Raw genomic sequence first — 12,484 nt, 5'->3', positions numbered from 1 at the left:
ATACTCCTGTCTAACATTGTGTGGCTAAGCAAAGGAGCCACTAGACATTTTTATCTGCCCCACAAAATACCTCCCAATACTTTCCTGCCTGGAAAGAGAATACAGCGCAATGTGACACAAGAAGAACAGACACTGCTGCACGAACCATCGGAAAGGACTATTTGCCCCTCTGTAAGTTGTCAGAGTGCCTTGAAAAGGACGATTATTCAGGATCCTTAGGGCTGGGGTTCGTTCCTTTGGGCTGGTTTTCCGTTTTAGTATTTCTCTGGGGGTGTGGAATCCCTTTCATCAACCAATGGGTGGGAAAAAAGGCAAATTACTGAAAGCCAGTTGACTCTGGGAAATAGTTAAGCCTTAAAATAGCTCGTCAGAATGTGTGTGTATTCCTGCCCCTATCCCTGAATACTTCGAAGCCTGGCTGTTCTTGCTGCACTGCACTAGCAGAACCCTGGACTCTGTCCTTAAAACCTCCTCCCCCCGGGCAGCTCTAGGGCCGGAGTTTGAGCCTGGGGAGCTGCAGCCTCCGTCCCGCAGCCCGGCCAAGGCACCAGGGCCGCACCAGCGGCGATTCCGCAGGCTGTGGGACGGGAAGGGGCCGGGGATCCCGGGCATTCCGCAGGCTGCGGGACGGGAAGGGGCCGGGATCCCAGGCATTCCGCACGCTGCGGGACGGGAAGGGGCCGGGATCCCGGGCATTCCGCACGCTGCGGGACGGGAAGGGGCCGGGATCCCGGGCATTCCGCACGCTGCGGGACGGGAAGGGGCCGGGATCCCGGGCATTCCGCACGTTGCGGGACGGGAAGGGGCCGGGGATCCCGGGCATTCCTCAGGCTGTGGGACGGGAGGGTGCCGGGGATCCCGGGCATTCCGCAGGCTGTGGGACGGGAAGGGGCCGGGGATCCCGGGCATTCCGCAGGCTGTGGGACGGGAGGGTGCCGGGATCCCGGGCATTCCGGAGGCAGGGAAGTACAGAAGCTCACGCCTAGCTCCCAGTATACTTTTTATTGCTACAGCAACGACAGGAAACATCACCTGGGCTCAGCAATCTCCAAATCATAGCCTTTTTCAGCTGGAAAAAAAAAAAAAAAAAAAAAAAAAAAAAAAAAAAAAAAGATGGTCGATTGAAAGGCTAGGGGTTTCGCAAGTGCGGTGTTCTGTTCTTCGCTGACACCTGGCCCTGTCCCCGGGGCGGCCGCTCCGATGCCATCGAGCGCACGGCGCTGCCCCATTGAACCCTTAAGCGCCGCTGATGGCCCGGGCGCGGAGCGGCCGCCCCTGCCCGGGGCCTTTGGCCCTCGGGGCTGCGTGCCCTGAGCGGCGCTCGGCTCCCCCGCCTGGCCGCGCCCAGCCGGGCCGGGCCGGGCCCGCCGCAGGGCCGCTGCCCCCTCACGCAGCGCGGTCACGGCCGCGGGGCGGCCCGGCCGAGCCCGCGCCGCCGTCCATGGCGACCCGCCCGCCGTGCCTGTGGCTGTGCCTGGCCGGGCTGCTGAGCCTGCGGGCGGCCGGAGCCCTGCCCCTGCGCCCCGACCCGCGGGACGCCGTGCTGGCCGCGGCCTTGCAGCGCCTGCGGGAGGTCTTCGACATCGAGGAGCTGCCGCCCGACGTGCTGCCCCGCAAGAAGCCGCCCCAGTTCATGGTGGATCTCTTCAACAAGGTGGCCGACGCCAACGGCATCACCCGCGCCCCGGGGCTGCTGCAGGGGGACGTGGTGCGCAGCTTCGAGGACCGAGGTGGGCCCGGGCGGCGGGGCCGAGCCCCGGTGAATCCCCGCGGCGGGCGGGGGCAGGCCCGAGGGGTCTGGCAGTGTTCCTAAAGAAGGGTCTTTTCCAGTTCACGTGGACCACCACCACTTCTACTTCGACATCAGCGCGATGGAGAAGAGCGAGCAGATGCTGAAAGCCGAGTTCAGGGTCTTCAAGCTTAAGAGGGCACATCGGTCCAGAAGGTCCGACACGCAACACTTCTGCAAAGTAAGTGGGGAAATATTTAAACACCTAATTCTGCTATCTTTATTATTAATACCGAAAATAAGGAGTGCAACTACGTGTCACACAAACCTGCTTTGTTGTTATTTTTGTCATCCTCACTGTCCCTTTGCTTCCAGCATGCAAAGAAGTAATGTAAAGTTTTGACTTTGCCTTTATGCTGACCTGTGTGGTATGGCAGTGAGCTTTCCCTAAAGATACCAATGTCAGACCTATCCCAAATTATTTTTCTGGGATTTGAAATATTTCGAAATTCGAATTGAAATTTATCTGCTGGAGCTGCTCCGAAAAATAGTAATAAGAGACAGGGATTCATGGGAAAACAAGGGGGGTAAGGAAATTGAGTGTATCTATTCCTCTGGCAAAGGGCAGGATTGGACTTTTTGCAGACCTGAAGACAAGTATGAGGAGGAACAGAAGACTTTGACGGTGTCAGGTGTTCAAAACAGGATAGGGATGGATAATTTTCTATAGTATCTATATCTGGTATCCTGCCTCTGAACACATTTAGAAGTAGATGTATGTAGAGATAACTGGTTTTCTGTTAAACAGTCCCAAATCTACTTTTTGCCTCTCTTAGAATGACAGTACAGTTTTACAGCTGTGATGTAGCAGGAACTTGCATAATCTTCATCCTCCTAGTTTGCTTTAAGAACAATCAAATTAATTTCTTCTTGTTCTTTTTGTATATTGCTGTTATTTAGGTGGAAGTGTATGAGCTCTTGGAGAGTGAAAATAAGCCACAGAAAAAGCATCTCATTGCATCGAGATTATTGTCCCTCTACACAGAAGGCTGGGAAGTCTTCAACGTCACACAGACAGTAAGCAGAGAAGTCTGACTTATTTTTTTTTCTTAAACTCTTGAAATGACATAACTCCACCATTGCCATTAAGCTGGGTTTTGAGGTCAGTTCAAACAGAAGGACAGCAGCAGAGGGAGAAGCTTTCTCTCTACCCTTAAAAGTACACCGAGTGCTACCTGAAATAAAGAAGTGTTTATGAGCTGCTTGGAGCACAAGCATGGTGAGAACTGAGTAACCCAAACCTAGCCGATTAAGGGACGTCAGGCCAAGTGCTGATTAAAACCTTGTGTTAGTCTTTAGACTGCCAAAGCAACTGGCATTGGTTGCCTTCTAAGAGTAGGTTTTAATTTCTCCGTTTTATTCTGGCAGCATTTCTGTAGAGCAGTATTGCTTCAACATTGTGTTTCCGGAGTTTGTCATGGTTGGATTGCCTGTCATTCAACTTCCCCCATAGACTTCTGTATCTGTGAGCTTCAAGATCTGCTTTGTAGCTATCCATAAATTGTAACAGTAGGTGAATGCCTTTCCACAGCAAAAGAACCCACACGTGGATTAAAGCTGTACTCTGGGACAGTGTTTTTCATTGCCTAAGCTTTATGATCAGGCTGAGCAGTGTGCTTGGATGATTGGTTGAGTTCCATCTTAAGGCATGATATTCCTGCTAGAGAATGACCTGGCCTAATCGATCAATGTGCAATTATAACAATTTGATAAGTAAATTTGCTTGATTGTGAATTTCTTCAAATGCCATGTTTTTTAGGTTCACATAAGTCTTAACAGTATGAAAACTGGGGAGTTCATATTACTGTGTTCAGATTGCTATGAAAAATAAATTCCTGCTGAAAGTCAGAGAGAGTTTATTTTAATATTAAAAAGTGTTGAGTGTACACTCAAGTGTTCACTGGTAAATTCTCTGAAATTAATTATCTTTATGTAAATGTAGCTTTGGGGAATGCGTATGCTATTTTGTATTTTAAGTGTTGAATTACTTGTTTAAATATTCAAGTCAATGGAGTCTCAGCTATACAGTTATCTCACTTCTATTATAATATATGTCCTTATGCTCTCATAGCTTGTTGCCTATTCTCTTTTCCTAATATAAACTTATTATAAACATTGCTTAATTACAATGCTGTAATTAGAATATTGAAACAATATTTTTTCTTTTCCCGATCTTCACCAGGTTTCCAAGTGGGTTGGAAACAGCAGCTCCAACCATGGCTTTTGGATAACTGCGACACACGTTTCCAGCAATGGAATGAAACACGACGTGGTTACATTTGCCAAGAGCCAGAGCGCTTTGCAGGAGAGCAGAAATGCTCTCCTTGTTCTCTTCACGAACAGCAACAAACGGAGGTCTCACAGCTTTGTACCCTCTGCTACAAGTAAGTGCACTTTTAGAGTATGAATTGCCTGTTCATCGTCTGTCGCCTCCTGCTACCTCATGTAGACCTCTAACCTCAGTTATTTATTTACTTTATTGCAGTATTGAACAGGTTTGAAGTTTTGCTTTGTCACTGATACAAATTTGATTTGATAGTCCTTTCTAGTAGGTCACCAGCATCCTAAATTGCCCCTCCCCTCACAAAAACTGTGTGTGCCAGAAATCTTCATTAATCCTAAGGAGAATCGGGTTTATTTCGTTTGTAAAGGGGTGGGAGTTCTATTTTTTAAGTACTGCTTATATTATTTTTGTGGTGGTGAAATTTGCATGAAAATTGTATGTTAGGTTTATACTGAAAAAAACCTCAGTGACCTGGAATACTTTGTCAAAATTCTGGTAAAGTATCTGTAAGTAGAGTCATTAAGTGTGATTTTAAGAGTGAAAGAGGTTGTAAAACAAGCAATTTGAACTTCTCTGTCCTTGGTTTTTAAGCACCTTTTTAACTTCAGTGACTAATTAGCATTGTGACTAAAAGCTGCTTTCATCAAAGACAACGCCCTAGTCCCTTAAAATACAAAACAGTGTCTTACCTCTCCCACTGGCCTTAGTGTAAAATCAGCTAAGGCTGGATTTTAGGGCCTGATAAATGCAAAGAGCTTGAGGGAGGGGCAAAAATCATACTGTTTTGGCTTTCCAGGCTTTTCTGGTAAACGGCTGTATTTGCATATTAGAAGCTAGGTAGGACAATATTAAGAAGTAGCTGGTGAAATTATTTAGAAATAAAATATAAAAATTAAAAATTAGGCTGGTCTGTTTATTTTTGTTTTCCAAATAAAAATTAATAGTGAAATCCTAGATCTAGTTTAATGAGCATCAAGCTCTGCACTGTGTCAGGATTGAGAGATTCTTTAACAAAGAAACTCTCTAGACCTGCCCGTTGTTAGTTGTCATTGATCACACAGGTTGTTCTGCATATCAGTGAGTTCCAGCTTGTGTACATGGATCTCCATGGATCCCAGGGCTTCTCAGAAGGTTCTTTAAGAAAGCATCCTATTGTCAGTACAATTAATTCCTTAGTGTTCTGTAAAGCTGGTGGTGTTTTTTTTTAGGATCAAAAATTTGAAAAATGTATTTTTTTTTTACAATGTTACTTTGCACATTACCGGGTTTCTGCACATTCTGCTTTACAAGTGTATGGGTATAGTTCCTGGGAGGATACTGGAGAGAAAAAGGCTGTGATCTCCACCCTCTGTTAGCACTGCCCAGAATAATGTGTGTTGTAGGAGTGGCTGTATGAAGACAGTTAATACCATTCTGACTAGATTCAGCCCTGAAGAGGAACTGTGGAGTTCAGAATATTTGGTAGATCATTGTGAGTTTTTTTCTATTTCTGCTGAATTGGGGCTTTTCCAAGACACAAGATTTGACAGATTAGGAAGTATGGCTGAAGTGGCAATTGAATACACACCCCTTCTGGTGCATTCACAGGTTGGGTGCTGTTTTAAAATCTGCTCTGAAGACTTCGATGTAGATTTAATTAATAGACTTTCACACAGAATACTGTACTTTGTAAATGAACTTTCTTTGTGAAATATTAACATACAGCTTCCTTTCAGAATCAGAAACAAACCACCCTGCCAAATCTGATGCTCCACGGGTTTCTCGTGACACTGCTGTAATGGAAAGCAGCAGTGCCAGCATGAGCAGGAGACCCCGAGCTGCTGCAGCCCCTGCTGCCAGGAGCCCGTTGGCAGCATGTCACAGAAGGGAGCTCTATGTGGACTTCCATGCTATTGGCTGGTCAGGATGGATTATTCACCCAAGTGGATACAATGCATTTTATTGCAGAGGATCCTGCATCTTCCCTTTGGGGGAAAGTCTAAATGCAACAAACCATGCTACAGTTCAGTCCATTGTTTATACACTGAAATTGTCTCAAGATGTCAGCATGCCCTGCTGTGTGCCAGATGAATTGAAGTCCCTCAATCTTCTCTACTTTGATGACAAACAGAATGTCGTACTTAAAAATTATAAAGACATGGTGGCAACAAGGTGTGGTTGTCATTAGCAAGACTTCTTTTTTTCTCTGCATTTGTGTGCACCTGGATTCAGTTCCCCATTTGCCACTTAAGATACTAAAGGAGATAGCATTTCACTTTACAGGGCAGGAGAGACAGAAACTGGTCTGTGCTTCAATCCTTCTCCTCTCACCATGGCTGTGGAAAGGTGGCTGGCTTGTGAAGAGCTGTGGACTTCAAGACCTCCATGGAGAGTTCTTTGAGTGCCTGTTCACCAAGGAAAGCATTAAAATCAGGAACTTGCTATGTGAAGGAGTGGAAGCACATTAAGTTGACTGTTCAAATTAAGGTCTTGTTCTGTATACCAAGGCTCAGAATTTCTAGTGATTTAACAGACATGGCATCCTGCCTCCATCCAGGATGGGATGCAGGTGTCAGTAGCACAGCCCTAATCAGTTTTGGATGCACAATCCAGTGGGGGTGTGCAGTCCTACTTTTTGAGCTTTCAGGGTAGGTATTTGCCCAGAGTAAATTTCAGAGGTTTCTACAACTTGCAGATCATGCATTACCAGGAAATTAACTTCTTCCCCTGAGCTTTATGCAGCTCTACCAAATGCAGAGAACTCCTCATAAGTCCCCATGGGACTTGCTAGCCAGTCTGAAGGAGCCCATGGGTCAGTATTTGTCTGGGAATCATACTTGGCTTCTAACTCAGGGCTGCAACTCTGTAAGATGAGGCAGTGCCTGTCCCTATGATGGCTGTCAGGGTGTGTGGCACCAGAGACTGCCTCTGTGTATTTGTTGTACTGTGTGATCCTAAGCTTGGGTCAGAATCCTCGTGGTTTAGCAAGAGGAAAGAAAACCATGAAGCTTTGGAAGTCCATGAGAATGTCCTAGATACTGGCCTGGTCTGATGTCTGGGGTGAGCTTTGGTAGAATGCACAGTGTACCTGCTGATTCCCTGCCTTCTTTGAGGAATAGAAGGCCCAGGCTTGGATGGGGCCCCTTGAGATCTTTCAGTCTTGCAACATTTTCCTGCAGGTTACCAGCCCATTGCTGTTCCTCAGTTAATTCATTGAGGTGTATCTTAAGCCTGGGTGGTTTCTTGTTTCCATTAACCCTTGAAGGAGGCTGACCTCTCACAGAATGTGGCATCTCCCATGGCTAGAATCTTCACGGAGAATTTTTTTACTCCAATGATACTTAAAAAAAAAAAAAGTAATGTTTTTCTTTCTGTAAATACTGATGTGTATTATAAATTTATTTAACTTAAAACCTAAACACTTGGGGTATATTAAATTAATCTGTAATATAAAATGCAAATTTTTAAATAAATGTAATGTAACATTGGTATGGTTTGTATGTTGTATTTGAACCTTTCCTAGAGTCATGAATCAAATAATTTTCCAGAAGAGAGGACATTCCCAATGGCTTCAGTGGGTACTGTATCAAGTCCTCTGTGCCAAAGAGTAGAACAGATAAGGAGGATAGACATGTTTCCCTTCAGGGAGGATCCAGTAGTTATTCCTCAAGTGAAAATGTTTCGGTCTTGGTATGTGGTTGCCCTGGCACAGTGGAATGTAAATCTGGTAGCAGGGTGGTTCTAAGTGCTGCACCAGCCACACCCAGCCATGGGATTCAGTGCCATTGCCAAAGGCACCTTGGGAAGCATAGAGAGCCAAAAGCATAGAGAGCCCTTTAACTGTTTTATTTCCCAGACTGCTCTTTCCCTTTTCCCAGCAGAAGTACCTACCTGTTTTAACTCTGTAGGAACTACACCTTGGGAGGGGAAAGATGCATCTTCAGTGAGGGTCTGGACCAGGTTGTTTCTGAATGGTGACTTCATCTGATGTTTTATTTTTGCTTCTTGTGGTAGAGGCCCTAAGAACTGAAGCCAGAAGTTTTTACTGACAGCATTTGGAGTGGATTGGCAGAGGCAGGATCTGTGTCCAACATTGCATCTTCTGTCCATGCATGACAAATGCTTCCAGCACCATTAGCTGTATATCAGCTTCATCCTTCACTGCTCAACCCAGAGAACTGCCCATTGTTTTTCTAGGATGTCATAATATGTTTCTTCTTGTTTCAGATGCCAGGAAAAAAAATTTCTACTGAAAAGCAAGTATGATTAATAAATAAATGATGGGCACACTGAATATTAGCTAACATAGTGCTGCCCTACAATAGGTGAAATATGCACAGGCAAGGTAGGAGCACTAGGTAGTTTTGCACACATTAAATTATTTTTTTTTCTGCACCACTCAACTTAGTCTTATTATGCCCCATTAAACCCTGATAATTAAAACAAAATATATTGGAATTGTTTATCCTGGACTTTGTAAGGAAATGAGGTTCATAATAATGCCAAGGGAAAAAATTTACACTACACCACAACTTGTAATTAGAATAACAATTAAGCACAAGTAGGCTCTTTCTTTTTGTTGCCTTTTTTTGTTTTGTTTTGCTTTAAAATAAAGGTGAATTTTCTTCTCATTCATTAACTGAAACATTTACAAATTTCAAAATAAGAAGAAAATCCTACTCATGGTAGAGCTGAAGGGTTACACTCAGCCCCATGACAAAGCATTTGGTCCAAATTTGGAACTAAAGTGGTCCAGGCTTGTGAGGTATGTGCAGTCACACTCTGCTCCTTAAGGTGGGGAGAGCACTAAGCCAACATGGCAGTGGGGTCTCAGTGTGTTGTGGTAAAGAGCACAAATTTACAGGAGTGGTCTCCTGATTGTAGAAATGTTTGTTTTAAGGGATTTCTGTGGCGCTCCTTTCACAAGGTCTAGATGATGGGCAGGTGCTCCTTGACACTGAAGCAGGGGAAAGGATCTGCTGGGGGTGTCCTGGAACAGGTAAGGCAGAAAGGATGGGCTGGGGGAAATTGATCTGAGGTGGTTTCCTTTTTTCTGGGGGGTGGGCGCAGGGATGGGGTGAGCTGGGGAAGAAGAGAAAACTTCTATATGCCTGCCCTGAGGAAGCTGGAGCACAGCGGTGCTGTAAGCTCTCTTCTATCCACTCTGCAGGCTTGAAAATGCTGTTCGGTATGAGGCAATCTTCTAGGAATGCTCGGTGTTTCTTCCAGACTGCCAAGGGTAATTACTATGGTTCCTGTTCTTCGTATAGGAAATGGGACAATTATTTGAAAGAGCCGTGGAGGATAGTACTTATTCATAGTCCTGGACCTTGTCTCCGGGAAAGAGGGGTGACTGGGTGTCTATGGTAAATTCCAGGTCTTTCCTACAGATACCAAACCCTCCAAACTATCCCCAGTCCCTTTTAGATTGCACATGCAAATGCGTGTACACACGTGGGTTCATTCTTATGTACCCCCACGTGCACATGTTCAGAGGCAGCTTCACTCCTGGTTCAGCCCCAAGGATGGTGCAACTTTCCCAGAAAGAGTGAGAGATGGAGTGCTTGGGCTAATGCGAGAGCATTGCCACAGCCAGAGGGTGCATTTCAATGGCTTTGTGCAAAAGTATGTCACACCTAGGCCACTTCTGTGCTGGCCTGGAGTGCCGCTCACCTCCAAGGAGAGTCGTTAGTAGGTGTGAATTTGCCTTACCTTTGGTGAATGAGACAATTGTGCATTAAAGCAGCTAGTAAAAAGTTTTATTTCTTCCTATTGGGTTTATTGCTAGAAGCCATTCACAGAATAAGGGGGAACTGCTAGCTTTCTGTTGTTACAGAATCGGTGCAGCTTTAGATTCTTGCATATACTAACTGCCCTTACTCAGAGCAATAATGGATTGCCTTATCTGGAAAACAGAAGCTGCAGATTTTCCCTGAGAAAATGACCTGATACTGAGAAGTCACTAAACTTTAACTGAAACCACGATTTGGTGATGCTGTAAATTCAGGCCTTGTGACACAAAGCAGCATAAACCCCAGTATGGTGGTTCAGATCTGCTCACAGAAACCTTGCTTGATTAATCATCAGGTTACATGTGTCAGGCAGCACAAAACTGGTGTGTGTATTTAAAAATCTGTGTACACTTTCTACTGTGATCCGCATTGTAATCAACTCTTCATCTGCATCATATTTTCGGCTAAATGTGCTGAGTCAGTGTTTGTGGCCGAGCAACTGTGTCCTCAAAAGCCATAGACTGAAAGACTTTCCCTTGGAAATCTTTATTCACAACTCTTGGTTAGAAGACTTGTTTTATCTGAGAAGAAGCACTTTGTATGATATCTTCACTAAAAACCCAGATAATGTCCCTGAAAACCAGTGTTGTTTTGCCTCATCCTGGCATAGACCCTGCCTGTGCTCACAGGTTTGGTAAAGGCACAGCTCCAGGCAGAGAGTGGTGGATACTGAGGAAGGCTCCTGGCAGACTAATCTTGTGTGCCACTAGAGGTGCCACAAGGTTCCTTCTTGTTTTGCATTGAGAGGGAAGGCAGGAGTGAATGATGGGCTGTTCATAGGGTCCTGGCCAGCTCTGAAGGGAAACTTACAGCACTAAGAGAACTATGTGGAGGGCAGTGATGAAGGTCTGTGTGTACATACATGAAGCTTTTTGCGACCTGGATTGAATGAGTATAACACTGCCAGGATATAAACAAGACAAGAAATCACGGGATCAGGCCTGGCATACTGAGTAACTTCTCAGTGGTATGTAATTTAAGCTAATATCCCTTTCAGTCTCATGCACTTCCTTTGCCATGTCATGAAATTTCTATCCAATTCAATTGATTGCTTAGCCCTTGTCTAGGTTCTGATCAGAGACCTTCCTCTCTGATGTTGCATGTTCCTTTATCTAATGGTCATGTAATTTCTGTTAACAACAGCTCTCAAATTAGAAGAAAATATATACCAGTATATGCATACCAGTATATGAAGTCTCCATTAAAGGCAGAAGGAAGAGAGAGAAGGAAAGCTTGCTATAAATGGGACCAGGAATGTAGAAGTTCAATTACCAGAATTCATTTTCTTTGCGCATGTTAAACCTGTTGTAGCTACTGTAACTAGCACATGCAGTTGGGTCTAATTGCTGCTTTCCAGCTTGACCTAATTGATGCTCTGATTTGCAGTCACCTTACCTCTATGAGTCCATGTTTCATTACATTTTCCCCTTGCTCCTGAAATCCTAAAATTTCCATGGGGAAAAATAGACTATAGCAATCTAGAGCTTTTGTGTATGAACTGACAATCCTTTCTCCCCTGTAAATTTCTTCATCTACCCATGAACAGTGGAAATACAGTCGGTTGACAAAGAGGTTTATTAATTACCCCCAAATACTCCTTTTTTAGGCTAGCATAACTACTTATAACTCAATGGGAGTTTTACTTAAACTCTGAATGAAAACTGTAGTGATATAAAAGCCTAGAGATAATTTCATAACCTAATTGGGGTGTTTATATTACAGGACTCTGCTATTCTCAGTCCCTGCCTGTAATTGCAAAGAAAGAGTTCTCTGATGAGGAATGTGTCAGTATTTTCCATGTAAAATTATTTGAAAAAAAGCTTTTGAAATATGAAAACCTCATGGTTTTAGCTTTAAATAAGCAATTCAGTCATCATTAAAAAAAAAACCTCTAATGTCTCCTGCAGCTTTGATTTCAAACACGTCACATTCTTCATTAAAGCAATCATTGTTAAAACAGAGGGACATAAAGCAACATAGGATTTATTCCTTCATTAAACTGATGATCCGTATATGAAGCCAATTAACATTATGAGTCTGGTGAACATCAAGTGTAAAGAGGTTACAGAAAATTAAAAGCAGTCACCTTGGTCTTTAGATAAAGAAAGAACACTTTTACATTATAAATTATAAGAGTGTCCAAGCGGGACAAATCGGCAAATTTGGTTAATTGGAAAATACATTTTACTGCACATGAATTAGGGTAAAATAACCTTTTAGCTGCTAGCCTTTTTCTGTGGTCAGGTATTGAGAATCACGGGAAAGGAAGCATTTGGACATGGAGGGGCAAGAGGGCCATTTCATCCAACTGAGTTGTTCCTTGAGTTTTTCGAATGATCCCCTCAAAGCTCAGTGTTTCCAAGGAAAACATCCATTCAGTGATTTTGCTCAGCAGTTCAGCCCTAGGTTTTGCTTTCATGGGTGAAATATAAGAAAAGGTGTTTGTGTGTGCAGCACAGGAACAGTTCTGCGCTAAGACAGACACGATCAGCAAAGTGTCTATCCTGAATTATACTTATTTGGACTTTTTCTTGCAGACCTAGTAACTAATATTGATGTCACAATAGTCACAGTAATAACAACATTAATAATAATAGTAATGAAAATTAAGTTTATGAAGGAGACTTTAAGAACATTACA

At 44.1% G+C, this 12,484-nt stretch overlaps 1 protein-coding gene across 1 annotated transcript; it reads left to right on the top strand.

The window, feature by feature from the left end:
• The first annotated feature begins 1,037 nt into the window (after positions 1-1,037).
• Positions 1,038-7,466, top strand: LOC139595324 (bone morphogenetic protein 2-like). Its single transcript, XM_071438354.1, has 5 exons — positions 1,038-1,730; positions 1,831-1,970; positions 2,690-2,806; positions 3,972-4,173; positions 5,789-7,466. Exons 1-5 carry the CDS (start codon positions 1,250-1,252, stop codon positions 6,238-6,240), a joined length of 1,392 nt encoding a protein of 463 aa, XP_071294455.1. The 5' UTR covers positions 1,038-1,249; the 3' UTR covers positions 6,241-7,466.
• The last annotated feature ends 5,018 nt before the right edge of the window (positions 7,467-12,484 follow it).

Source organism: Agelaius tricolor, unplaced genomic scaffold (genome assembly GCF_023055355.1).
Source record: "Agelaius tricolor isolate 1412-34295 unplaced genomic scaffold, bAgeTri1.0.p SCAF_13, whole genome shotgun sequence".
NCBI classification, from domain to species: Eukaryota; Metazoa; Chordata; class Aves; order Passeriformes; family Icteridae; genus Agelaius; species Agelaius tricolor.
Note: the sequence above shows the minus strand (reverse complement) of the source record. Positions and strands in the feature narration are given on the sequence as shown.